Below are 27,979 nucleotides of genomic sequence, written 5' to 3' on the forward strand. Positions count from 1 at the left end.
TAGTAGCTGTTCTGCACTCGCAGGGTCACTCGGTCATCCCGTATCTAGACGACCTGCTTATAAAGGCACCCTCTCAAGAGGCATGCCAACACAGTCTGAAAGTGGCACTAGACACTCTCCAGAGTTTCGGGTGGATTATCAACTTTCCAAAGTCGCATCTCATCCCGACCCAATCTCTGACTTATCTTGGCATGGAGTTTCATACTCTCTCAGCGATAGTGAAGCTTCCACTGGACAAGCAGTGTTCGCTAAGGACAGGAGTGCAATCTCTCCTTCAGAGCCAGTCGCACTCACTGAGGCGCCTCATGCATTTCCTAGGAAAGATGGTAGCAGCAATGGAGGCGGTCCCGTTCGCGCAGTTTCATCTGCGCCCTCTACAATGGGACATTCTCCGCCAATGGGACGGGAAGTCGACGTCCCTCGACAGGACTGTCTCCCTCTCTCAGACTGCCAAGGACTCTCTGCGTTGGTGGCTTCTCCCCACCTCATTGTCACAGGGAAAGTCGTTCCTTCCTCCGTCCTGGGCAGTGGTCACGACGGATGCGAGCCTATCAGGGTGGGGAGCGGTGTTTCTCCACCACAGGGCTCAGGGGACGTGGACTCAGGAAGAGTCCACCCTGCAGATCAATGTTCTGGAAATCAGAGCAATCTACCTTGCTCTGCGAGCCTTCCAACAATGGCTGGAAGGCAAGCAGATTCGGATTCAGTCGGACAATTCCACGGCGGTGGCGTACATCAACCACCAAGGGGGAACACGCAGTCGCCAAGCCTTTCAGGAAGTCCGGCGGATTTTGACGTGGGTGGAAAGCAAAGCGTCCACCATATCCGCAGTTCACATCCCAGGCGTGGAAAACTGGGAAGCAGACTTTCTCAGTCGCCAGGGCATGGACGCAGGAGAATGGTCCCTTCACCCGGACGTGTTTCAGCAGATCTGTTGCCGCTGGGGGACGCCGGACGTCGATCTGATGGCGTCACGGCACAACAACAAGGTCCCAGTTTTCATGGCACGGTCTCACGATCACCGAGCGCTGGCGGCAGACGCCTTGGTTCAGGATTGGTCGCAATTCCGACTCCCCTATGTGTTCCCACCTCTAGCATTGTTACCCAGAGTTCTCCGGAAAATCAGGTCCGACTGCCATCGAGCCATTCTCGTCGCTCCAGACTGGCCAAGAAGGTCGTGGTACCCGGATCTGTGGCATCTCACGGTAGGCCAACCGTGGGCACTACCAGACCGTCCAGATTTGCTGTCTCAAGGGCCGTTTTTCCATCTGAATTCTGCGGCCCTGAACCTGACTGTGTGGCCATTGAGTCCTGGATCCTAGCGGCCTCCGGTTTATCTCATGAAGTTGTTGCCACAATGAGACAGGCTAGAAAACCATCCTCAGCTAAGATCTATCACAGGACGTGGAAGATATTCTTAGCTTGGTGCTTGGCTCAAGGGTTTTCTCCCTGGCCATTTGCATTGCCAATTTTTCTTTCCTTCCTGCAGTCTGGGTTGGAAAAAGGTTTGTCGCTTAGCTCTCTTAAGGGTCAAGTCTCCGCGCTATCCGTATTCTTTCAGAAGCGCTTGGCACGACTTTCTAAAGTACGCACGTTTCTCCAAGGAGTTTGTCATATCGTTCCTCCTTACAGACGGCCATTGGAACCCTGGGATCTGAACAAGGTTCTCATTGCTCTCCAGAAGCCGCCTTTCGAGCCTTTGAAAGAGGTTTCCCTTTCTCGGCTTTCACAAAAAGTAGTTTTTCTTGTGGCGGTCACGTCTCTTCGAAGAGTGTCCGAGCTAGCGGCGTTATCTTGCAAATCTCCCTTCCTGGTGTTTCACCAAGACAAGGTAGTACTGCGTCCAATTCCAGAGTTTTCTCCCAAGGTGGTTTCTTCCTTTCATCTCAATCAGGATATCACTTTGCCATCTTTGTGTCCGCATCCAGTTCACCAATTTGAAAAAGGTTTACATCTGTTGGACCTGGTGAGAGCACTCAGGATTTACATTTCTCGCACGGCGTCTCTACGCCGTTCTGATGCGCTCTTTGTCCTAGTCGCTGGTCAGCATAAGGGATCGCAAGCTTCCAAATCCACCCTGGCGCGGTGGATCAAGGAACCAATTCTTCACACATACCGTTCTGCTGGGCTTCCGATTCCATCTGGACTGAAGGCCCATTCTACCAGAGCCGTTGGTGCGTCCTGGGCATTGCGGCATCAGGCTACGGCTCAGCAGGTGTGCCAAGCGGCTACCTGGTCGAGTCTGCACACGTTTACCAAACACTATCAAGTGCATACCTACGCTTCGGCAGATGCCAGCCTAGGTAGACAGGTCCTTCAGGCGGCGGTGGCCCACCTGTAGGAAAGGGCTGTCTGACAGCCCGTTCATGTGGTATCTTTTTACCCACCCAGGGACTGCTTTTGGACGTCCCACTGTCTGGGTCTCCCAATTAGGAGCGAAAAAGAAGAAGGGAATTTTGTTTACTTACCGTAAATTCCTTTTCTTCTAGCTCCAATTGGGAGACCCAGCACCCGCCCTATTTGTTCTTAGGGTTTCGTTTTTCGGGTGCACATGTTGTTCATGTTGTTTCTTAAGTTCTCCGATCTTGTTATCGGATTGAATTTGTTTTTGAAACTGTTATTGGCTTTCCTCCTCCTTGCTTTGGTACTAAAACTGAGGAATCCGTACTCCTACGGGAGGGTGTATAGCCAGAAGGGGAGGGGCCTTACACTTTTAAGTGTAGTTCTTTGTGCGGCCTCCAGAGGCAGTAGCTATACACCCACTGTCTGGGTCTCCCAATTGGAGCTAGAAGAAAAGGAATTTACGGTAAGTAAACAAAATTCCCTTCTTGACTTTTAGAATACAAATGTCATATTTTTAGCCATAGAAATTAAGAATAAATGGTATTGTCCTTTTTTCTTTTTTCACTGTAGAGTAAGATAAATTCTCTAGTCAAGTATTGTCTATTTCTTTTTAGAAAGGAGAAGTGCTGCAGATTCTTGACAGAAAACCTGATGGTTGGTGGCTGGCCCAAAACTCAAAAGGAGTTCAAGGTCTGGTACCTAAGACTTACTTGCAGGTAAGTGTCACGCAACGGGCATGGAGAGCGTGTTCAGACCAACTGAGATCTGATGCACAACGAAAAAAACACTTAAGCAACACCACAGACAAGGGGCAAACACCGAGGATACAATAACAATGGTGGGCCCTGGCCCTAGTGAGAGGGTAGATGGACACCTCCTAACCTCACCTGAGCAGTCTCTACTCTCCTAACCAGTCCCTATACAGTCTCCGTGTCACACTGTACAAAGGGCCAGTAAGACGTATTACAGCGTATTCCCCTCTAGGTGGCAGCAGAGTAGTGAAAGAGAGTCAAAGTTACACTGTAACAGAAAGGCTGCTGAAGTACAGCAGAGTAACTCCAGCAGGCAGCTAACAGGCGAACCACCAGGGGGCAATAGAGTAGTCAAACAGTCAGGGTTTAGCCGGGAAGTCAAGTCAGTGCAGAGGGAAGATCACAATCAAGTCGGAAAACACAACCGAGTGAGCAGCCAGGAGATCAGGAATGTAGAGGGAAACACAAACAGACAGGAGCAGGAAGTCAGGAACTGGGACAGACGGACGGACGGGAGAGGGTACAGGTCAGGGCACGACAACAAGGAGTCAGATAAACCAGGAAATCTCACCAGAGCAAGTCACAGGCTGCAGAGCAAAACTATAACCAGCACAGGAACGCAGGTTCAGAGATTATATATAGTGTCTCCTGAAACCAGAATGAGGCTGATGGGAGTTAACCCCCGACATGACCAGGCCAGGTCTGTGAAACTTTGGAGGAGAGAATACTGGTCCTGGATCATGACACTCTGCAACTGTCACCAAGCAGCACCCTGGGAAACCCTATAGCTGCCCTGACTAGTGAGAGGCAGGTGAGGTTCACTAGACCCACCACTGCATTAAAGAGACAAAAGGGGAGGGAGACAAACGGGGAAGGACACAACTTCAAGACTATCTGCAGCAGCTTTCTCCCTCCAGGGTGGCTTTACTACAGATGATTTGTATTGTCAGCAACGCTTGCTGGGATTCCTGGTTATTTAAGCACATGGGGGTGTGGCTACAAAGCAGGTGCAGCTGACCTCAACTGCAGCAGAGCTGCAAACAGAAAAACTGGCATTAACTACTTCAGGGTCAAAGGAAGCAAAATTACATTTAAATGCAGTCTCCTAGAGATAAGGGGCTGCAGGCATCAAGCTGCCACTAGTCTCCAAAAACAGGGAGAAAATCGTGACCGTAAGTCTCAAATTCAATGTTTTTTGCTTACTGTAAATTCTTGAGTCCCACCTATTACAATTTTCTTGCCAAATTTCTGTTCTGGCCATTTTGCAGATCTCTGAAGTAATACATGTCATCAGGAATTCTGTGAACATAGCTCATTATTTTGCTGTTTGTATAACTAGAAGGTGGCCCGATTCTACGCATCGGGTATTCTAGAATTTACGTATTGTGTAGTTAATGTATGATTTTTGTTTTATTTATTTATATATATATATATATATATATATATATATATATATATATATATATATATATATATAGATGTTGTTGTGTGTAGTTAGCAAGTGTTTGTGTAGGGGCTGTACATGTTCTGGGTGTTGTCTGGGTGTGGCGGGGGGTGAGAGCGGTGTTGTTTGTGTGTTGCGTTGTTTGTAGAGCGCTGTGTGTCTGTATCATTGTTTATGTGTGTTGCGTGGTTTGTGTGGGTGTGTGTGTGTGTGTTTTGGGGGGAGGTATGTTTTGTGCAATGTGTGTGTTGCGCGGTATGTGCGTATATTTGTGTGTGCCGCGGGGTTTGTGTGTTGGGTGTTGTGTGTGTGCGGCGTTGTGTGTGTGGGTGTCTGTGTAGGGCAGTGTTTGTGGTTCCCAGTGTGTGTGTGGTGTGTTGTGCAGTGTGTGTGTGTGTGTGTGTGTGTGTGTGTGTTTTGGGGGGAGATGTGCACCCCCCATCGTGCTCCATCCCCCATGCTGCGCACCCCCCATTATGCTCCATCCCCCATGCTGCGCACCCCCCATCGTGCTCCATCCCCACTCCCCATTGTGCTCCATCCCCCATGCTGCGCATTCCCCATCGTGCTCCATCCCCCATGCTGCGCATTCCCCATCGTGCTCCATCCCCCATGCTGCGCATTCCCCATCATGCTCCATCCCCCATGCTGCGCATTCCCCATCGTGCTCCATCCCCCATGCTGCGCATTCCCCATCGTGCTCCATCCCCATGCTGCGCACTCCCCATCGTGCTCCATCCCCCATGCTGCGCACCCCCCATCGTGCTCCATCCCCCATGCTGCGCACTCCCCATCGTGCTCCATCCCCCATGCTGCGCACTCCCCATCGTGCTCCATCCCCCATGCTGCGCACTGATAATGTCGGCAGACTCCTCTTTGGTCACGGCTGTCGATGTTGTCTCATCAGTGCTTGTCACTTTCTTACAATGGGACGCGTGGATCCACGAACCTCTGCCTTCAACTTTAACGCTTGTAGGCGTGGTCAGCAGGACTTGGTATGGACCTTCCCACCGCTCTGTGAAGGAACCGGACCTCAGGAACTTTCTTACCAACACTAAGTCTCCTGGCTGCACCTTGTGACAGGACAAAGTAGTAGAAGGTTGATGTTGATGAACACCCTTGGAGATGTCTCTTAATTGCTGCTGTAGTTTTAAAACGTAGTCCACGTTAAGGGTGTCTTGTGTAACGTGAGTAGTCTCTGGGGGCGAAAGCGGAGTGTTAGGAAGCTTTCCATATAGTACCTCAAAAGGTGATAGCTGTAACGGACCACGAGGTGTGGTTCGTATGTCCATGAGTACCAAAGGAAGAGCATCTGGCCATTTCATCCCTGTTTCTTTACAACACTTGGCCAACTTTTCCTTAATGGATCGATTATATCGTTCCACTTTACCACTAGCCTCTGGATGGTAGGGGGTATGCAATTGTCTTTTTACCCCTATCATTGAACACACTTTTTCAAACATTTTACCTGTGAAGGCAGGTCCTTGATCACTGGAGATAACCTGTGGAATACCGTATCTGCACACAAATTCCTTACATATTTTTAATGCCGTTACCTCTGCTGTTTGTGAAGCCGTTGGATAGGCTTCTACCCAACCTGAGAATTGATCAACACATACCAAGACATATTGCAATCTGCCAACCTTTGGAAGTTGAATTTAATCAACCTGCAGTATCTGGAACGGGCCCGTTGTAGATGGAAGGTGTGAAGGAGGGGCTTTCACAGCTCCCCCAGCATTGTGCTGGAGGCAGGTTTGACACGACAAACACTTTCTTTTCTTCAGCGCTCTATTGGGAGACCCAGACGATTGGGGTATAGCTACTGCCCTCCGGAGGCCACACAAAGCACTACACTAAAAAGTGCAAGGCCCCTCCCCTTCTGGCTATACCCCCCCGTGGTATCACGGGTACTCCAGTTTTCAAGCTTTGTGCGAAGGAGGTCAGACATTCCATGCATAGCTCCACAGATTTTAGTCAGCAGTAGCTGCTGACTATTTCGGATGGAAGAAAAGAGGGCCCATATAGGGTTCCCAGCATGCTCCCTTCTCACCCGTAGATGGTGTTGTAAGGTTGAGGTACCTATTGCTGGTACAGGGGCTGGAGTCCCACATGCTGTTTTCCTTCCACATCCCCTTGTAGGGCTCTGTGGAAGTGGGATCCTGCCGGCCTCAAAGCTCTGACGCCGGGCTCCATCCACAGACCCATAGCACCTGGTGGATGCCGAGCAGGAGTACCATCAGGGACAAGGCCCTGCATCATACAGGTACTCTGTGTCCCCGGCAGGCACAGACACACTCCGGGCTGGCTGGGTGTTGTAGTGCGCCGGGGACCGTAACGCTAGAGCTAGTGTTCCTACAGTTTAACTGGGGGACTTTTTTCTGTGTTGTGGGAACGCAGCGCCGACCCCCGCTGGACCGGCGGCGCTGCTGTGACTTTTAGTTCGCCGGGGACACGCCGACCGCGCTTTTACGGCGGTGGCGTTTATAAATCTAGTCCCCGGCTTTTGCGGCCTAGGACGCCGGCAGCTCCGATTCGTTCCCGCCCCCACCCTGTCAATCAGGGTAGGGGAGAGACGCTGTTTCACGGCAGCGACGAGGGCTGGAGCCTGATTTACATGCTCCAGCCCTCTCACTAGGCACAGAGGGAAGCAGGCTTCCCGCTCTTAGTCAGGAACGCCCAGGGCCCGCCCCCCCTCCTCTCTCAGGACGCCGGCAGCCATTACATGCATGTCTGGCTGGAGGAAGGACGCAAGGCTCTGGGAGACCTGGACTAGGGGGCTTTGGAGATCACACACCCGCTCTTAAGCGGGCGGTAAGCGGCTTTTCAGCTGGCCCCTCTAGTGCCTCAGTGTGTATTAGTGTACTGTGTCACTGGACATATATATATTTCCTTATTGCTTGCACTGTGAGGTCGCTTCCTGGCTGTATACCCAGATCGCTCTGAGGAGGCAGCAACATGTCATCCACAAAACGCAAGGCTGCCAAGGCTAGGGCTGTGTACACTGCGTGTGCTGCATGTGGGGCTGCTCTACCAGCAGGCTCCAAGGACCCCCATTGTGTGCAATGCTCAGATCCGGTGCTGCTTCGCCAGCCGGAGTCAGGAGAGATAGTGACCCAGGCTGAGACGCCTGTAAGTCCTGCCCCGGTGTCAGGGACAGACTTTGCAGTTTTTGCTGATAATATGTCTGTGACTATGGCAAAAATCCTTGAAACTTTGCAATCCATGCCTGGGGCTCAGTCTATGGACACGGCGAGGTCTCTGTCCTCTAATCCCCCTCAGTTGGATTTAATCCAGACTGCAAGGGGGTCCCCGGCTTCACAGGCTGAGTATTATGACTCAGATGATAGCCCCAGCCACCCTAAGCGAGCTCGCTGGGAAAGACCCTCAACGTCATCACACTGCTCAGGGTCTCAGCGCAATCAGTCGCTCTGTGATGCGTCTGATGAGAGTGATCAGGAGTCTTATCCTGGAACCCCTCTCAATCTGGATACCCCGGATGGGGACGCCATGGTAAACGATCTTATATCAGCCATCAATAGACTGTTAGATATTTCTCCCCCAGCTCCTTCTGCAGAGGAGGCAGCTGCAGAGCAGGAGAAGTTTCGTTTTCTCTATCCCAAGCGTAAATTAAGTGCTTTCTTGGATCACTCTGACTTCAGAGAGTCAATCCAGAAACACGACGCTCATCCAGAGAGGCGTTTCTCTAAACGTTCTAAGGATACACGTTTTCCTTTCCCCCCTGATGTGGTCAAGCGCTGGACCCAGTGTCCAAAAGTTGACCCCCCGATTTCCAAACTTGCAGCTAGATCCATAGTTGCAGTGGAGGATGGCGCTTCACTTAAGGATGCCAATGACAGACAGATGGACCTCTGGTTAAAATCTGTCTATGAAGCTATCGGCGCGTCGTTTGCTCCAGCATTCGCAGCCGTATGGGCACTCCAAGCTATTTCAGCAGGGTTAGCAAAAGTGGATGCTATCTTACATCCAGCGGTGCCGCAAGTGGCGTCCCTTACCTCGCAGATGTCCGCGTTTGCGTCTTACGCTATCAATGCGGTCCTAGAATCTACCAGCCGCACCTCAATGGCGTCCGCCAATTCGGTAGTTTTGCGCAGAGCCTTGTGGTTAAAGGACTGGAAAGCAGATGCTGGTTCCAAAAAATGTTTAACCAGCCTGCCTTTATCTAGAGATAGACTGTTTGGCGAGCCATTGGCTGACATCATTAAACAGTCCAAGGGTAAAGACTCTTCTTTGCCCCAGCCCAGATCAAGCAAACCTCAGCAGAAAAGATGGCAGCAGAAGTTTCAGTCCTTTCGAGGTTCGGGCAAGACACAATTCTCCTCGTCCAAAGGGACTCAGAGGACGCAAAGAAGCTCAGATTCCTGGCGGGCTCACGCGCGCCCCAAGAAAGCAAATGGAGGAACCGCTTCCAAAGCGGCTACCTCATGACTTCCAGCTCCCCCCCTCCGCATCTCCGGTCGGGGGCAGGCTCTCCCGCTTTTCCGTTATTTGGATGTCACAGGTCAAAGACCGGTGGGTGACAGACATTTTGTCTCGCGGGTACAGAATCGAGTTCAGTTCTCGTCCTCCAGCTCGGTTCTTCAGAACCTCCCCACATCCAGACCGAGCAGATGCCCTGCTGCAGGCGGTGGACTCCCTAAGAGCGGAAGGAGTAGTGGTTCCTGTACCGCCTCAGGAACAAGGGAGAGGGTTTTACTCCAATCTCTTTGTGGTTCCAAAAAAGGACGGCTCGTTCCGTCCTGTTCTGGATCTAAAGCTGCTCAACAAACATGTGCACGCCAGGAGGTTCCGGATGGAAACCCTCCGCTCTGTCGTGGCCTCAATGTCTCAAGGAGACTTCCTTGCCTCAATAGACATCAAAGATGCTTATCTCCACGTGCCAATTGCTACAGAACATCAACGTTTTCTACGTTTTGTGATAGGAAACGAACATCTTCAGTTCGTAGCTCTGCCATTCGGTCTGGCGACAGCCCCACGGGTTTTCACCAAGGTCATGGCGGCAGTGGTAGCGGTCTTGCACTCTCAGGGACACTCGGTGATCCCTTACCTAGACGATCTACTTGTCAAGGCACCCTCTCAAGAGGCATGCCAACTCAGTCTACATGCTACACTGGAGACTCTACAGACGTTCGGATGGATCATCAACTTTCCAAAGTCGAATCTGTCTCCGACACAGTCACTAACGTATCTTGGCATGGAGTTCCATACTCGAGCAGCGAGAGTGAAGCTTCCGCTGAACAAGCAGCGGTCACTACAGACAGGGGTGCAATCCCTCCTTCAGGGCCAGTCGCACCCCTTACGGCGCCTCATGCACTTCCTCGGGAAGATGGTGGCAGCCATGGAAGCAGTTCCCTTTGCGCAGTTTCGTCTGCGTCCACTTCAATGGGACATTCTCCGCCAATGGGACGGGAAGTCAACGTCCCTGGACAGGAAAGTCTCTCTTTCCCAGACGGCCAAGGACTCTCTACAATGGTGGCTCCTTCCCACCTCATTGTCTCAGGGAAGATCCTTCCTGCCCCCATCCTGGGCAGTGGTCACGACAGATGCGAGTCTGTCAGGGTGGGGAGCAGTGTTTCTCCACCACAGGGCTCAGGGGACGTGGACTCCGCAGGAGTCCACCCTTCAGATCAATGTTCTGGAAATCAGAGCAGTGTATCTTGCCCTACTAGCCTTCCAGCAGTGGCTGGAAGGAAGGCAGATCCGAATTCAGTCGGACAACTCCACAGCGGTGGCATACATCAACCACCAAGGGGGGACACGCAGTCGGCAAGCCTTCCAGGAAGTCCGGCGGATTCTGATGTGGGTGGAAGCCACGGCCTCCACCATATCCGCAGTTCACATCCCCGGCGTAGAAAACTGGGAAGCAGACTTCCTCAGTCGCCAGGGCATGGACGCAGGGGAATGGTCCCTTCACCCGGACGTGTTTCAGGAAATCTGTCGCCGAATGGGGAGTGCCGGACGTCGACCTAATGGCGTCCCGGCACAACAACAAGGTCCCGGCATTCATGGCGAGGTCGCGCGATCAAAGAGCTCTGGCGGCAGACGCATTGGTTCAAGATTGGTCGCAGTTCCGGCTCCCATACGTCTTTCCACCTCTGGCACTCTTGCCCAGAGTGTTACGCAAGATCAGATCCGATTGCAGCCGCGTCATACTCGTCGCCCCAGACTGGCCGAGGAGATCGTGGTATCCGGATCTGTGGCATCTCACGGTCGGTCGACCGTGGTCACTGCCAGACCGACCAGACTTACTGTCCCAAGGGCCGTTTTTCCATCAGAATTCTGCGGCCCTGAACCTGACTGTGTGGCCATTGAGTCCTGGATCCTAGCGTCTGCAGGATTATCTCAAGGAGTCGTAGCCACAATGAGACAAGCTAGGAAGTCAACGTCTGCTAAGATCTACCACAGAACGTGGAAGATTTTCTTATCTTGGTGCTCTGCACAGAGAGTATCCCCTTGGCCATTTGCATTGCCCACCTTTCTTTCCTTCCTGCAATCGGGGTTGGAAAAGGGCTTGTCGCTCAGCTCCCTTAAAGGGCAAGTCTCGGCACTGTCGGTGTTTTTTCAGAAGCGTCTAGCACGTCTTCCTAAGGTGCGCACGTTCCTACAGGGGGTCTGTCATATTGTGCCCCCGTACAAGCGGCCGTTAGATCCATGGGATCTGAACAGAGTACTTGTTGCTCTGCAAAAGCCGCCCTTCGAGCCTCTAAAGGACGTTTCCTTTTCTCGCCTGTCACAGAAAGTGGCGTTTCTTGTCGCGATCACATCGCTTCGGCGAGTGTCTGAGCTGGCAGCTTTGTCATCCAAGGCTCCTTTCCTGGTGTTCCACCAGGACAAGGTAGTGCTGCGCCCCATTCCGGAGTTTCTCCCTAAGGTCGTATCCTCGTTTCATCTTAATCAGGATATATCCTTGCCTTCCTTTTACCCTCATCCGGTTCACCGGTATGAAAAGGACTTACGTTTGCTAGATCTGGTGAGAGCACTCAGAATCTACATTTCCCGAACGGCGCCCATGCGCCGTTCCGATGCTCTTTTTGTCCTTGTCGCTGGTCCGCGCAAGGGATTGCAGGCTTCTAAAGCCACCCTGGCTCGATGGATCAAAGAACCAATTCTAGAGGCCTACCGCTCTGCGGGGCTTCCGGTCCCTTCAGGGCTAAAAGCCCACTCAACCAGAGCCGTGGGTGCGTCCTGGGCATTACGACACCAGGCTTCGGCTCAACAGGTGTGCCAGGCAGCAACCTGGTCCAGTCTGCACACTTTCACCAAGCATTATCAGGTGCATACCTATGCTTCGGCGGATGCCAGCTTAGGTAGAAGAGTCCTGCAGGCGGCAGTGACATCCCCGTAGGGGAGGGCTGTTTTTTTGCAGCTCTAACATGAGGTATTTCTTTACCCACCCAGGGACAGCTTTTGGACGTCCCAATCGTCTGGGTCTCCCAATAGAGCGCTGAAGAAGAAGGGAATTTTGTTACTTACCGTAAATTCCTTTTCTTCTAGCTCTTATTGGGAGACCCAGCACCCGCCCTGTTGTCCTTCGGGATTTTTTTGTTGTTTGCGGGTACACATGTTGTTCATGTTGAACGGTTTTTTCGGTTCTCCGATGTTTCTCGGAGTTAATTTGTTTAAACCAGTTATTGGCTTCCTCCTTCTTGCTTTGGCACTAAAACTGGAGTACCCGTGATACCACGGGGGGGTATAGCCAGAAGGGGAGGGGCCTTGCACTTTTTAGTGTAGTGCTTTGTGTGGCCTCCGGAGGGCAGTAGCTATACCCCAATCGTCTGGGTCTCCCAATAAGAGCTAGAAGAAAAGGAATTTACGGTAAGTAACAAAATTCCCTTCTTCGCAACCACTGTGAATCCTGGTGCACACCAGTATGTGAAGACCAAATTTCGCATAGCAGTTTTACCTCCATGGGTTAAACCATGGGCGGCATCGGCCAGCGCAGTGAGCAGCGATTTTGGGGCCACTGGCTTACCTTCACCATCTCTCCAGAGGCCCTTGGGGTCCTGGGTGCACCCAATATCCTTCCATCGGGCCTGTTCCTGTGGAGAGCAATGCTTTTGCATGTTTTTCAATTTTTCCCAATCTGGTATAACAACATTTACATTCATTTGAGAAATAATTTTCTTTTTACTAGCAGCCGCTTTTGCTGCTGCATCTGCTCTATGGTTACCCTTGGCAATAGGGTCTTGCCCATTTGTATGTGCTTGACACTTAATGACAGAGACTTCTGTAGGAAGGTGTATCGCATCTAGTAATCCTGTAACCATTTGCTGTGAGAAAATTTCTCATTCTCCAAAGTGTGCCAAAGTCATGAATTACCCCAAATGTTTACCTTGAGTCCGTGTATATGTTTACTCGCTTGTCTTCTGCTATCTGACATGCTTTTGTGAGTGCAACTAACTCTGCTCTTTGTGCTGAGTGCGGTGGATCCAAGGATTCCGCATGGATCACCTCGTGATCATCTACTACTGCATATCCAGAGGTTAACTCACCAGTGTCAGTTTGCCTGTGACAACTTCCATCTACATATAACACTAGCTCTGGATTGTCAAGTGGTTCTTCGTGTAGATCTAACCTGGGCAATGTCAATGTTTGCGTATGAAGTATGCAATCATGTGTGTCTTCTTGTGCTGTACCTTGTAAGTGAGCATCGTCTGTGTACTCACCATTCTCTTCCTCTCTCTGAGACAAACCTGTCTCATAGGGAAGTAATGTTGCCGGGTTCGATTTAGAACACCGCCGTAGTGTAATGTGACTTGGTTGTAGGAGTGCTACTTTCCACCGAGAAAGCCTGGCATGGGTTACATGTTTTGTCCTTTGACAGTTGAGCAGAGCATAGACTGAGTGTGGGACCCACACGATCAAAGGATGCATGAGCACCAGATCGGCGGATCTGTCCACGGCATATGCTGCTGCTGCAACGGCTTTGAGACATGCATGCATACCACGAGCCACAGGGTCTAACTCAGTGCTGTAGTATGCAATGGGTCGTGTTGCATCGTTGTGTTGTTGGGCTAAAACAGCTTGTGCATGGCCCTGTACTTAATGTAGTTTGTAGTTGGGCAGCCCAAGTGCAGGGGCTGTTTGTAATGCCTGTTTGAGTTCTGCAAAAGCGGTTTGGGTTTCCTCAGTGTGCTCAAAAGGTTCTGTTACCGTGTCTTTTGTGACGTTAGTTCCTGAAACTTCACACTGCAGGACTGGTTCTGAAGGAGGAAGAGTTGAGGAGGCAAAAGGCATTAGATTATGGACATTTTTATCCTGGTCAGAAATATCATTTCTATCCACGTCTAGTCAATCTCGCTTATCATCCTCCTTTTTCCCTTCCTTCTTTGGTTTCTTACAATACCGTGCAATATGCCCTTTTCCTTTACAATTGTAACACTGAACATTTTTAAATCGATCCTTACCCTTACCCAGGTTTGTTTCTTTCTCTGCAATCTGTAAATTTAAAAGATGAGCCATACTTTTTAATTTCAAATAAATCGGTAAATGTATATGGCTTATGCATCACCCATATCTCTTTGTCTGGACCAACTATATTATGGAGTGGATACATACCTGCTTGTGGTTTCCTTCCTCCTCCATGTCGGGTGCGATGACCTTCTATGATATTGGTGGAGCTGAGGTTGGTGTACCCCTGGTCCATCAATATCAGTTTTCTTTTTCGCTCTATTGGGAGACCCAGACAATTGGGTGTATAGGCTATGCCTCCGGAGGCCGCACAAAGTACTACACTTAAAAGTGTTAGGCCCCTCCCCTTCTGCCAATACACCCCCCGTGCTCCCACGGGCTGCTCAGTTTTTGCTTTGTGCGAAGGAGGTCAGACACGCACAGCACAGCTCCACAGATTAGTCAGCAGCAGCTGCTGACTAGGTCGGATGGAAGAAAAGTGGGCCCATATAGGGCCCCCAGCATGCTCCCTTCTCACCCCACTTTTGTCGGCGGTGTTGTTAAGGTTGAGGTATCCATTGCGGGTATGGCGGCTGGAGCCCACATGCTGTTTTTCCTTCCCCATCCCCCTTAGGGCTCTGGGTGAAGTGGGATCTTATCGGTCTCCAGGCACTGAGACCGGGCTTCATCCACAACTCCTGTGGAGCCTGATGGATAGGAGCCGATACCGTTCAGGGACATGGCCCTGCATCTTAAAGGTACTCTGTATCCCTATGGGGACCGCGCACGGCATTACCTCAGCTTTGCTGGGTGTGCTAGTGCACCGGGGACCGCGGCGCTGACCGGGTCTATATGTGCCATTACACACTCAGCGTCGCTGAGTGTGTTTATATGTAAGGGCTACCGCACTGACCGCCGTTGCCACGGAACACTGCGGCGCGGCTGGGACTTGTAGTTCGCCGGGGACTTTCACGCGACCGCGCTTTTACGGCGGCCGCGTTTATTACTACAGTCCCCGGCTTCATTGCGGTCTAGTTTCCCTTTTTTTCTCCCGCCCTCAGCCCTGACAGGCAGGGGAAGGGCGGGACGCTGCACGGAGCGAGCAGCAATGAGGGCTGGAGTATGATTTACATGCTCCACTCCCCTCACTGTACACAGTATGAGCGCCCGTTTCGCGCTCTTTCTAGGCCACGCCCACAGCTTCCTCAGCTCGTCAGGACGCCGCAGCCATTCCTGTCAGCTCCACCGACGCTGCAGAGAGGGACATATTCATGGGAGACCCAGACACGGTCTCTGGTGGCCTCACAACCGCTTAGGCGGCTGGTAAACAGCACATGTGGTGCTAGCCCCATGGTGCTGTATTGTATGGGTACATTGTTTGTGTACTGTATATAATTTACACTGTATGAGCACAGTTCTTTCTGGCTATATACCCTATTGTGTTACTCAGGGAAAACTATAGCATGGCGCCCATAAAAGGCAGGGGTGCCAAAACACAGGCTTATTATGTTGCCTGCGCCGCATGTAAGACCCAGCTACAGGCAGGTTCCACTGACCCTCATTGTGTACAGTGTTCGACCCCTGTGACACTTCCTCAGCCGGATCCTCTGCTAAGAGGGGCCCAGGGGGAGCCACCTGTTGACACTGTCCAGGTGACGGGGACTGAGTTTGCAGCCTTTAAGGATCAACTCTCTGAGACTATGGCTAAGATACTAGAAGCCTTGCAGTCCAGACCGGTATCTCAGCAAAGGGACTCTGTTGAATCATTGTTCCCTGACCCCCCTCAGTTGGACCAACAATGTCCTCACGGGGTATCTCATACATCCCAGACGGAGGGTTCGGACTTAGAACCTAGCCCCAGATCGTCTAAGCGAGCCCGCTTAGAATTTCCCTCGACATCATATTGTTTAGGGTCTCAGCGGGGGGATTCTCTGGTTGATGATGCGGAAACAGCTGATCAGGATTCTGATCCTGGGAGCGCTCTCAATCTTAATTCTCCAGACGAGGACGCCATAGTGAATGATCTTATTGCATCCATTCATCAGTTGCTGGATATTCTTCCCTCAGCCCCTCCGGCGGAGGAGTCTGATTCTCAGCAGGAGAAATTTCGCTTCAGGTTCCCCAAGCGTACACAGAGTATGTTTCTAGACCACTCTGATTTCAGAGAGGCAATCCAGAATCACCATGCTTGTCCGGATAAGCGTTTCTCTAAGCGCCTTAAGGATACACGTTATCCTTTTCCCCCGGAAGTGGTTAAAGGTTGGATTCAATGTCCCAAAGTGGATCCTCCAATCTCCAGACTGGCGGCTAGATCCATACTTGCAGTGGAAGATGGGGCCTCGCTTAAAGATGCCACTGACAGGCAGATGGAGCTCTGGATGATATCCATCTATGAAGCTATCGGAGCTTCTTTTGCCCCAGCATTCGCAGCCGTATGGGCGCTACAAGCTATATCAGCAGGTCAAGCGAAAATTGAAGCGGCCGCACCACAAGTGGCTTCCATTACCTCCCAGACCTCGGCAATTGCGTCTTACGCTATGAATGCTGTCCTGGACTCTGTGAGCCGTACGGCAGTTGCGACCGCCAATTCGGTAGTAGTCCGCAGGGCCTTGTGGCTACGGGAGTGGAAGGCAGATTCCGCTTCCAAAAAAGCGTTTAACCGGTTTGCCAATTTCTGGCGACAGGCTCTTTGGCGAGCGCCTGGATGAAATCATCAAACAATCCAAGGGAAAGGATACATCCTTACCCCAGCCCAAGCAGAACCTCTCCCAACAGAGGAGAGGGCAGTCGAGGTTTCGGTCCTTTCGGGGCGCGGGCAGGTCCCAATTCTCCTCGTCCAAAAGGTCTCAGAAAGAACAAAGGAACTCTGATGCATGGCGGTCTAAGTCACGTCCTAAAAAGGCCATTGGGAGCACCGCTAACAAAGCGGCTGCCTCATGACTTCTACCTCCTCTAGTAGCATCCTCGGTCGGTGGCAGGCTCTCCCGCTTTTGCGACACCTGGCTGCCACAAATAAAAGACCGCTGGGTGAGAGACATTCTGTCTCACGGTTACAAGATAGAGTTCATCTCTCGTCCCCCGACTCGATTCTTCAGGTTTTCTCCGCCTCCCGAGAGAGCCGTGGCTCTTCTGCAGGCGCTGGGCACTCTGAAGGCAGAAGGAGTGGTGGTCCCTGTTCCTCTTCATCAACAGGGCCACGGTTTTTACTCCAACTTGTTTGTGGTCCCAAAGAAGGACGGGTCTTTCCGTCCTGTCCTAGACCTGAAACTTCTCAACAAACACGTAAAGACCAGGCGGTTCCGGATGGAATCCCTTCGCTCCGTCATCGCCTCAATGTCCCAAGGAGATTTCCTTGCATCGATCGATTTCAAAGATGCTTATCTCCACGTTCCGATTGCCCCAGAGCACCAGCGCTTCTTGCGCTTCGCCATAGGAAACGAACACCTGCAGTTCGTGGCACTGCCATTCGGCCTGGCAACAGCCCCACGGGTTTTCACCAAGGTTATGGCTACTGTAGTAGCGGTCCTCCATTCTCAGGGTCACTCGGTGATCCCGTACTTGGACGATCTGTTGATCAAGGCACCCTCTCTAGAGGCATGCCAACACAGCCTCGACGCTACCCTGGAGACTCTCCAGAGTTTCGGGTGGATCATCAATTTTCCAAAGTCAAATCTGACACCGGCCCAATCGCTCACATACCTTGGCATGGAGTTTCATACCCTCTCAGCGATAGTGAAGCTTCCGCTGATCAAGCAGCGGTCACTACAGACAGGGGTACAATCTCTCCTTCAAGGCCAGTCACACCCCTTGAGGCGCCTCATGCACTTCCTGGGGAAGATGGTGGCAGCAATGGAAGCAGTCCCTTTCGCGCAGTTTCACCTGCGTTCTCTTCAATGGGACATCCTACGCAAATGGGACAGGAAGCCGACGTCCCTCGACAGGACCGTCTCCCTCTCTCAGGTGACCAAAGCTTCCCTTTGGTGGTGGCTTCTTCCCACTTCATTGTCGAAGGGGAAATCCTTCCTACCCCCATCCTGGGAAGTAGTCACGACGGACGCAAGTCTGTCAGGGTGGGGAGCGGTTTTTTCTCCACCACAGGACTCAGGGTACGTGGACCCGGCAAGAGTCCTCGCTTCAGATCAATGTTCTGGAAATTCGGGCAGTGTATCTTGCCCTGAAAGCGTTCCAGCAGTGGCTGGAAGGCAAGCAGATCCGAATTCAGTCGGACAATTCTACAGCGGTGGCATACATCAACCACCAAGGCGGCACACGCAGTCGACAAGCCTTCCAGGAAGTCCGGCGGATTTTGATGTGGGTGGAAGCCACGGCCTCCACCATATCCGCAGTTCACATCCCAGGCGTGGAAAACTGGGAAGCAGATTATCTCAGTCGCCAGGGCATGGACGCAGGGGAATGGTCCCTTCACCCGGACGTGTTTCAGGAGATCTGTTGCCGCTGGGGGGTGCCGGACGTCGACCTCATGGCGTCCCGGCACAACAACAAGGTACCAACGTTCATGGCACGGTCTCAAGATCCCAGAGCTCTGGCGGCAGACGCCTTAGTTCAGGATTGGTCGCAGTTTCAGCTCCCTTATGTGTTTCCTCCGCTGGCACTGTTGCCCAGAGTGTTACGCAAGATCAGGGCCGACTGCCGCCGCGCCATCCTCGTCGCTCCAGACTGGCCGAGGAGGTCGTGGTACCCGGATCTGTGGCATCTCACGGTCGGCCAACCGTGGGCACTACCAGACCGACCAGACTTGCTGTCTCAAGGGCCGTTTTTCCATCTGAATTCTGCGGCCCTCAACCTGACTGTGTGGCCATTGAGTCCTGGATCCTAGCGTCTTCAGGGTTATCTCAAGAAGTCATTGCCACTATGAGACAGGCTAGGAAACCAACGTCCGCCAAGATCTACCACAGGACGTGGAAAATATTCCTGTCGTGGTGCTCTGCTCAGGGTTTTTCTCCCTGGCCATTTGCATTACCTACTTTTCTGTCCTTCCTTCAATCTGGACGGGAAAAGGGTTTGTCGCTCGGTTCCCTTAAGGGACAAGTTTCAGCGCTCTCTGTGTTTTTCCAGAAGCGCCTAGCTAGACTTCCACAGGTACGCACGTTCCTGCAGGGTGTTTGTCACATCGTTCCACCTTACAAGCGGCCGTTAGAACCCTGGGATCTAAACAGGGTGCTGATGGTTCTTCAGAAACCACCATTCGAGCCAATGAGAGATATTTCTCTCTCACGCCTTTCGCAGAAAGTGGTTTTTCTAGTAGCAGTCACTTCACTTCGGAGAGTGTCTGAGCTAGCAGCGTTGTCGTGCAAAACCCCTTTTCTGGTTTTTCACCAGGACAAGGTGGTTCTACGTCCGGTTCCGGAGTTTCTCCCTAAGGTGGTATCCCCCTTTCATCTCAATCAGGATATTTCCTTACCCTCTATTTATCCTCATCCAGTTCACCAAGGTGAAAAGGATTTGCATTTGTTAGATCTGGTGAGAGCACTCAGACTCTACATTTCTCGTACGGCGCCCCTGCGCCGCTCGGATGCACTCTTTGTCCTTGTCGCTGGCCAGCGTAAAGGGTCACAGGCTTCCAAATCAACCCTGGCTCGGTGGATCAAGGAGCCAATTATCGAAGCTTACCGTTCGGCTGGGCTTCCGGTTCCCTCAGGGCTGAAGGCCCATTCTACCAGAGCCGTGGGAGCGTCCTGGGCTTTGAGGCACCAGGCTGCGGCTCAACAGGTGTGTCAGGCGGCTACCTGGTCGAGCCTGCACACTTTCACGAAGCACTATCAGGTGCATACCTATGCTGCGGCGGATGCCAGCCTAGGTGGACGAGTCCTTCAGGCGGCGGTTGCCCACCTGTAGGAAAGAGCCGTTTTACGGCTCTCTTACGAGGTATTATTTTACCCACCCAGGGACTGCTTTTGGACGTCCCAATTGTCTGGGTCTCCCAATAGAGCGAAAAAGAAGAAGGGAATTTTGTTTACTTACCGTAAATTCCTTTTCTTCTAGCTCTAATTGGGAGACCCAGCACCCGCCCCTGTTTTTTTGTGTACACATGTTGTTCATGTTGAATGGTTTCAGTTCTCTGAGTTTCCTTCGGATTGAAGTTAAACCAGTTTATAATTATTTTTTCCTCCTTCTTGCTTTTGCACCAAAACTGAGCAGCCCGTGGGAGCACGGGGGGTGTATTGGCAGAAGGGGAGGGGCCTAACACTTTTAAGTGTAGTACTTTGTGCGGCCTCCGGAGGCATAGCCTATACACCCAATTGTCTGGGTCTCCCAATTAGAGCTAGAAGAAAAGGAATTTACGGTAAGTAAACAAAATTCCCTTCTTTGCATTCCAGCACTTAAATCGGGACTTACTTCAGGACTCTGTATGCTGGTCAAGTCTGGGTATTGAGCAGGAGGGGCTGTTGCACTTTGTTGAGGCTGTGGGCTGGTTTTTATTTCCCCTCCTATCCTAGCTACAGGAGCAGTAGCTCCTGCAGCTGATAACTGAGGCTGTTGTTGAAGGGCTCTCTGTGCTCTTTCCAACAACCCTTGAGCTATCCATGTTACCGCTGAGATATCATCATCATCACACTTCTCAAGATTCATCAATCTTTGCTTTGACCCTGACCTGTGACATGATGATAATATCTGTGATACAGCCTTCTTTACCCACGCACAATACATTCTCCTTTCTTCCTCATTTTTACAATATGGGAAGATTGTTGTTAACTTTTCTACATCTAATGTACCATCTATGGGTAGATCTGGTAGTACAGATCTCCACCTATTCCATATGGAATAGGCAGGTTGACCATATGTATCTAACATATAGATCATCGGACTCCCTGCTGCAAATTGTACACACTTGGTTTCTTTTATGGGTACCGTGCCACATTTGGCACAAGCACAACTGCTTACTGTATTCCCCATAATTCCTTGGGAGTCTCAACAGAAACACAATATGTGGGTCTCGTCAGACCAGCTTACTTATTCTTATAAGTTTTACAATTTACCAGCACTTATCTTAAGATATTCTTAACTTAAAACTCTATATAGATCCTAAAGGTACCTTATAATTTGCAGTATTATATAACACAACTTTTCATGTAACTAAGCCTTGTACCATCTATCTGTTATTTCACGTTTAAAAGGACGGTATAAAGGTCAATAATAACGTACTAGTTGGCAAACACAGATATTGATTTTACCTAGATACAAGCTAAGAGAGAGAGTAGGAAAATAGCAGAAAGAGACAAAAGTACAGAAGTTACATTACACTGTAATTCTATATCATGGCACTTCTACAATACATTCCTTATACTTCTATACACTTTAGTACACCTTAGTACGTGATCTTACTGTTATATAACAATACAAATATCCATTGGGAGAGTGGATAACTATATAAACACAAACGTACCTTGCCACCGCAAGACGGGACTTCAAGCTGGATTACTGAGAGAGAAAGTGGATTGTCACCCTTGACAGGGATAAAGGCTCACCTGTACAGCGCTGTTTGTAGGCTTGAATCCACTTTCCTCCGCAGGTCCTCCGCTTGGCTTGGCTCCCGTCTGGCTGGTGGAGAGGAACCGGGCAGAAACACCAAATGTTATGGAAATAACGATCTCAGTCTCCCAAGGATCAGACGTCAGACTTCCTTTGATGAAAGAAAGAAAGATTTATTGCATATGCAAGAGCTCTGATTGGATCACAGAACTGACTCCATCTTGCAAGAGCCACCTTTTATACAAAATTAAATAGGGAGTTACAAATGATACAGCCAATACAGTAACAGAAATCATTGTTTTAACCAATCACATAAAGACACTTAATAAAAGAATTACATAAGGAATATTTGTGCCAAGGATGGCTTGCGTGATGTCATGTCCTCGAAAGTCCGAGGGCAGAGTGACCCGTGTGTTATGGGTCCGGACTGTAGTGTAAATAAGCCATCTTTGTTTAGTGTTCACTTATTAATCAGGTTGCGTATTCAGAGACCATTGAATTCTCCCTAAAAGAGAGAATTTGTGATTTACTGGCTATATCTTAAGGGGATCTGTTCATTAAAGGGATTAATTTATGATCCAATATAATGGCAAGCAATTATAAACTAGATTATATAGGGAAAAGAATAGGAAATCTATATGATAAGGATAATTCCTCATCATCCCCCATGCTGCGCACCCCCCATCGTGCTCCATCCCCCATGCTGTGCACTCCCCATCGTGCTCAACAGTCACACATCAGACATTAAACACGCACACATCTGATCGCATACACTCACACACACACCCCACTTCTCCCTGTGCCCACCGGTGGCCGGTCCCAGCAGCTGTGCTGCACGCCGTGCTCCTCTGCCGACACTCACACATCCGATTGCATACACTCACACACTCACACACACATCCGATCGCATACACTCACACACACACACATCCGATCGCATACACTCACACACACACACACATCCGATCGCATACACTCACACACACACAGATCCGATCGCATACACTCACACACATCCGATCGCATACACGCGCTGACACAATCACAACATCCGGAGATACCACATGCTTCCGGCCATGTGATCCTCCGGCAGGTCCTGGAAGATCACTACACAGTATCGCCGCCGAGCAGCAAGCGATATCACGGGATGTTGTGAGTATGTGGATGCGATCGTGTGTGTGTGTGTGTGTGTGTGTGTGTGTGCGCGCTCCGCCCCTGCAGGACCTTGATGCGCTCACCTCGTGTGGTGGGCGGAGCCTGGGCGATCGGCCAATCCGTGCGGGGGGGCGGAGCCTGGGCGAGGAGAGCGGCCAATCCGTGCGGGGTGGAGGAGCCGAGGCGAGCAGCCAATCCGTGTGGGGGGGGCGGGGCCATGGCGAATCCGTGAAGCCGAGCAGCCAATCCGTGCGCGGGGGCGGGGCCATGGCGAATCCGTGAAGCCGAGCGGCCAATCCGTGCGGGGGGGCGGGGCCATGGCGAGCCCAGCGGCCAATCCGCTGTTTGTCACCGTAAGGACATGGCCAATCTGTGCGAGGGGGGCGGACCCGAGGCGAGGCGAGCGGCCAATCCGTGCGGGGGGGAGGAGCCATGGCGAGGCCAGCAGCCAATCCGCTGTTTGTCACCGTAAAGACATGTCCCGGGACACAATTTTGGAGCAAGACAGACAGACAGACAGACAGAATAAGGCAATTATATATATAGACTAGTCCTGTATATGGAGAATATAATTATTTATTAGTTTTTAATATGCTTGTTAGGTTCTTCCCAAAATGTCTGCAGATGAAGAATCAGACTTTTGCCATAGTAAATGAGATTAATGCCTTAGCTTTTAGTTCTTTACAAATACAGGTACATCATTTTGATTACTAAATAAGTGTCTATATTTTATCTAAATCACAGGCATACGAGGGGGCAGTACAAAGTCCGAGTCTCAGTGAGGAAGAAACTGAGGATGAGGAAGAGTCAGCAAAAGAAAATGTTGTCAGTACAGAGAGGTAATATAACTGGAACTACTGTAGCCCATTGAAAACTACTGTATATTTTCCACCCCTACCAGTCCCTTAATTTACTCTTTGAAGAGTGATCACTTAAAATCTTGCAGATCAGTACCACAGTGGCTTCCATTGCCCCTTGTCTTGCAGTTATATTGTATACCCCAGAGCAGCATTCACAATGGTGCTGGTTATCATTGCAAGTAACTATCTTAACAAATACAGTTTAGCCAAAATTGTATAATTTAGTTTCTTACCAATCAATATGCATTTGAACAAGTCTTGTTCATTTACTGAGCCATTAAAAAGACTTGAGGGTTTCAGCACTGAATTATTAATGCACTTCTAAATTAAAATTTAGGACTAGTGCAAAATAAGTAATATAAGGTTACGGAGCTGTTAATAGGGATTACGTAATTTCTGTAGATCTCAGCATACAAAACTTAAAAATGCTCAGAGTTCTAACTCATAAATTGCCAAGAAATCAAATGCTAATACTTCCAAAGCTGCCGGAACAAAAATATGACAATAAATACAGAAGTTCTACTTTGTAGTTCATTTTGGAGGATAATGTATTCATCTGCGCATGTTTGGATTCTGTAATTCTAATTTGAGGCAAATATAATCCAGATTTTATTTTCAATTGTAATAGGCCTGCAGAAGACACCATATCTCAGATGAGCACTTCTAAGAAAACCCAAGAGGTAGGTATTAGGTGATTGTTGAGGTGTCTGGCTTAGCATCGGTATTCCATTTCATTGTATATGTTACAGAGAACATGCAAAGTGGATATGAAAATCTACACACCCCTGTTAAATTGCAAGGGTTTTGTCAAGTAAAAAAAAAATCAAACCAAGAAAAATGATTTCAGAATATTTTTCAACTTTTTCTCCCATAATGTATACAATTCAATTGAAAAATGAATATTTTCAGGTGGAAATAGAAAAATAAAAAACTAATGTGGTTGCAAAAATACACACACCCTTAACAACCAATGACAGACATAGCACGTCATGAGAAGGTGTCAGTTCCCGCATCAGGACGTGCTGTATGCTGGCAGCAGTCAGTTGACCGCTACGAGAAGAGATGTGGGGACCAATTACAGCATTTCCCGTTTTCTGTAATCGGTCTGGTAATCTGACTGACCTATCACACCATGTGATTGGAGGGAGGTGGTGAAATATCAGCACTTCCCGCACAATCACCGCAGGTGCTTGTCTTAGCTGACAGCCGAGCTCCTGCAGTAACAGCCAGGTCCAGCTCACACGCCATCCCTGGTTTATTAACCATCTAGATGTTGCAATCGATATCAATTGCTTTATTTAACAAGTTCTGAGAGGGAGAAAGCTCCCTCTCTCACCTGTATTGTCACCCCCGTGACAAAATCATGGGGAGCCAATGGCTGTTATGACACCTGGAGGTCAAATAACGACCTCCTGGTGTGCCAGGTATGGTGGCCTGTTAGAGCCAGCTATAGGCAGGACATAACAAGTGTGTATCTGTGTAATCTGGTTTCATGTATTGCAGTACACGTCTATGGCAATGCATGAGTCCAGTGATCAATATAATAAAAGTTAAAGTCCCATAGAGAGCTTTAGTAAAAAAGGTTTTTTAAAAATTGCTTTAACCCCCCCCTAAAATAAAGAAGAAAAAATATTACACCAATAAATACAAATAGTTATGTAAAAACAAAAAATTAAGGAAGTACGCATATTTGGTATCACCGCGTCCAGAACGACACGATCTATAAAACGATCCCACTATTTAACCGCTACAGTGACCACCATAGAAAAAATAAATATAAAACATGGCAAAAACCATGCTTTTTCATCATACTTTCGTGCGCTTATCTTGGCTGTGTATCAAAATAATAGGAAATGGCATGCGGTACCCATCAATTTAGATACCTAACTATGATAAAGCCCAACAGGTGGGCACTGTTATTCTCAGGATGGGGAGACCCACAATTATTGGGCCCCCTATCCGAAAAATAGAAGCCTGCAGCCACCCTGAATTGCCGCATCCATTAGATGTGAGAATCCCGGAATTTTACCCGACTCTTCCCGATTGTCTTGGTGCAGTGGCAGTTGCAGTAATAAAGGGTTAATGGCAGCTCACAGCTGCCACTAAGCCCTAGATTAGTAATGGGAGGCGTCTATGAGAACCCCCATTACTAATCTGTAAGTGAAAGTAAATAAACACAAACAATGAAAAAAGAGAATTTTGTTTACTTACCGTAAATTCTTTTTCTTATAGTTCCGTATTGGGAGACCCAGACATTGGGTGTATAGCTTCTGCCTCCGGAGGACAGACAAAGTACTACACTAAAAAGTGTAGCTCCTCCCTCTGAGCATATACACCCCCTGGATAACCAAATATAGCCAGTTTAGTGGAAAAGCTGAAGAAGAATAGCCACCCACAAGTAGAGATAGAGCAAGAACCGGAACAACCGGAGCCTCTGTCTACAACAACAGCCGGTGATAACACGCGGAACAAGAAACTGCCAACAGGCAACAGGGAGGGTGCTGGGTCTCCCAATACGGAACTATAAGAAAAAGAATTTACAGTAAGTAAACAAAATTCTCTTTTTCTTTATCGTTCCTTTGGGAGACCCAGACATTGGGACGTCTCAAAGCAGTCCATGGGTGGGAATAAACAGAAAACTGAGAAGTAGGCGGAACCTAACTTCACAAATGGGCGACAGCTGCCTGAAGGATGCGTCTGCCCAAGCTCGCATCTGCCGAAGCATGAGCATGCACTTGGTAGTGCTTCGAAAAGGTATGCAGACTAGTCCAAGTGGCAGCCTGACAGACCTGCTGAGCCGTAGCCTGGTGCCTGAAAGCCCAAGAGGCACCCGACAGCTCTGGTCTAGTGTGCCTTGATCCCCGGCGGGGGAGGCACTTGAGTACACTGGTTGGCATCGGAAATGGCCGACCTAATCCAACGAGCTAAGGTCGGCTTAGAAGCCGAGAGGCCCTTACGCCGACCTGTGGTCAGCACAAAAAGAGAGGTGCACCGCCTAAGAACAACGGTGCGAGACACATAGATCCGGAGCGCCCGCACCAGATCCAGAGTATGCAACGCTTTTTCAAAGCGATGCGCCTGGGATGTGGACTGCGGATATGGTGGACATGGAGTCCTCCGTCCACTGAAGGATGAGTTGAACCTCCAACATTGCCAGGCGGCTGCGTGTCCCGCCCTGGTGATTGATGTAGGCAACCGCTGTCGCGTTGTCTGACTGGACTCGAATGTGCTTGCCCGCCAACAGGTGGTGAAAGGCGAAGAGAGCTAGAAGTACAGCTCTGATTTCCAGCACATTGATCGAGAGGGCTGATTCGGACGGAGTCCAAGTGCCCTGCGCTCGGTGGTGGAGATATACCGCTCCCCAGCCGGATAGACTAGCATCCGTGGTGAGGATCACCCAGGACGGGGCCAGGAAGGAGCGTCCCTGAGACAGAGAGAGGGGCCGAAGCCACCACTGAAGGGAGCCCCTGGTTTGTGGCGACAGAGCCACTAACCTGTGCAAGGAGGAAGGCCGCTTGTCCCAACAGCGGAGAATGTCCAGCTGCAGAGGACGCAGATGGAACTGGGCAAAGGGAACCGCTTCCATTGACGCCACCATCTGACCCAGCACCTGCATTAGGTGCCTGATGGAATGACGGCGGGGCCTCAGCAAGGAGCGCACCGCCAGATGGAGGGACTGCTGTTTGACTAAGGGCAGCTTCACAAGCGCCGGCGGAGTCTCGAATTGCATCCCTAGGTACGTGAGCTTCTGGGTCGGAGTCAGAGTGGACTTGGGCAGATTGACAAGCCACCCGAATTGGACTAGAGTGGCGAGAGTGAGCGAGACACTCCGCTGACAGTCTGCACTGGATGAAGCCTTGACTAGAAGGTCGTCCAGGTAAGGAATCACTGCCAACCCCTGGAGGTGCAGAACCGCAACCACTGCTGCCATGACCTTGGTGAATACTCGAGGGGCCGTGGCTAACCCGAAGGGGAGAGCCACGAATTGGAAATATTCCTCTCCGATTGCAAAACGTAGCCAACGCTGGTGTGAAACTGCAATTGGCACATGCAGATAGGCATCTCTGATGTCGATGGATGCCAGGAAATCTCCTTGGGTCATTGAGGCAATGACTGATCGCAGAGACTCCATGCGAAAATGCCGCACCTGGACATGCTTGTTGAGAAGCTTGAGATCCAGGATGGGCCGGAAGGAACCGTCCTTTTTGGGGACTAGGAAGAGATTTGAGTAGAAACCTCTGAACCGTTCCCGGGCGGGAACCGGTACAATTACTCCGTTGGCCTGCAATGATGCCACGGCCTGTGAGAAGGCGGCGGCCTTGGAGCAGGGGGGAGTTGACAGAAAAAATCTATTTGGCGGGCTGGAAGAGAATTCTATCCTGTAGCCGTGGGAGATGATATCCCGCACCCACTGATCGGAGACGTGTTGAAACCACACATCGCCAAAGTGGGAGAGCCTGCCACCGACCAAGGACGTTGCTGGCGCGGCCAGATAGTCAAGAGGAGGCTGCCTTAGTGGCAGCAGC

General features: G+C 50.3%; 1 protein-coding gene across 2 annotated transcripts in view; it reads left to right on the forward strand.

The window, feature by feature from the left end:
* NPHP1 (nephrocystin 1) overlaps positions 1–27,979 on the forward strand; it is a 224,573-nt gene that overhangs the window by 63,133 nt on the left and 133,461 nt on the right. For both annotated transcript variants that reach the window (XM_075339427.1, XM_075339426.1), the window contains exons 7-9: positions 2,958–3,059; positions 23,338–23,432; positions 24,082–24,133. In XM_075339427.1, the coding sequence (XP_075195542.1) occupies positions 2,958–3,059; positions 23,338–23,432; positions 24,082–24,133 (249 nt within the window). The remainder of the gene's footprint in view (positions 1–2,957; positions 3,060–23,337; positions 23,433–24,081; positions 24,134–27,979) is intronic.

This window comes from Anomaloglossus baeobatrachus, chromosome 3, assembly GCF_048569485.1.
Source record: "Anomaloglossus baeobatrachus isolate aAnoBae1 chromosome 3, aAnoBae1.hap1, whole genome shotgun sequence".
Classification (NCBI taxonomy): domain Eukaryota; kingdom Metazoa; phylum Chordata; class Amphibia; order Anura; family Aromobatidae; genus Anomaloglossus; species Anomaloglossus baeobatrachus.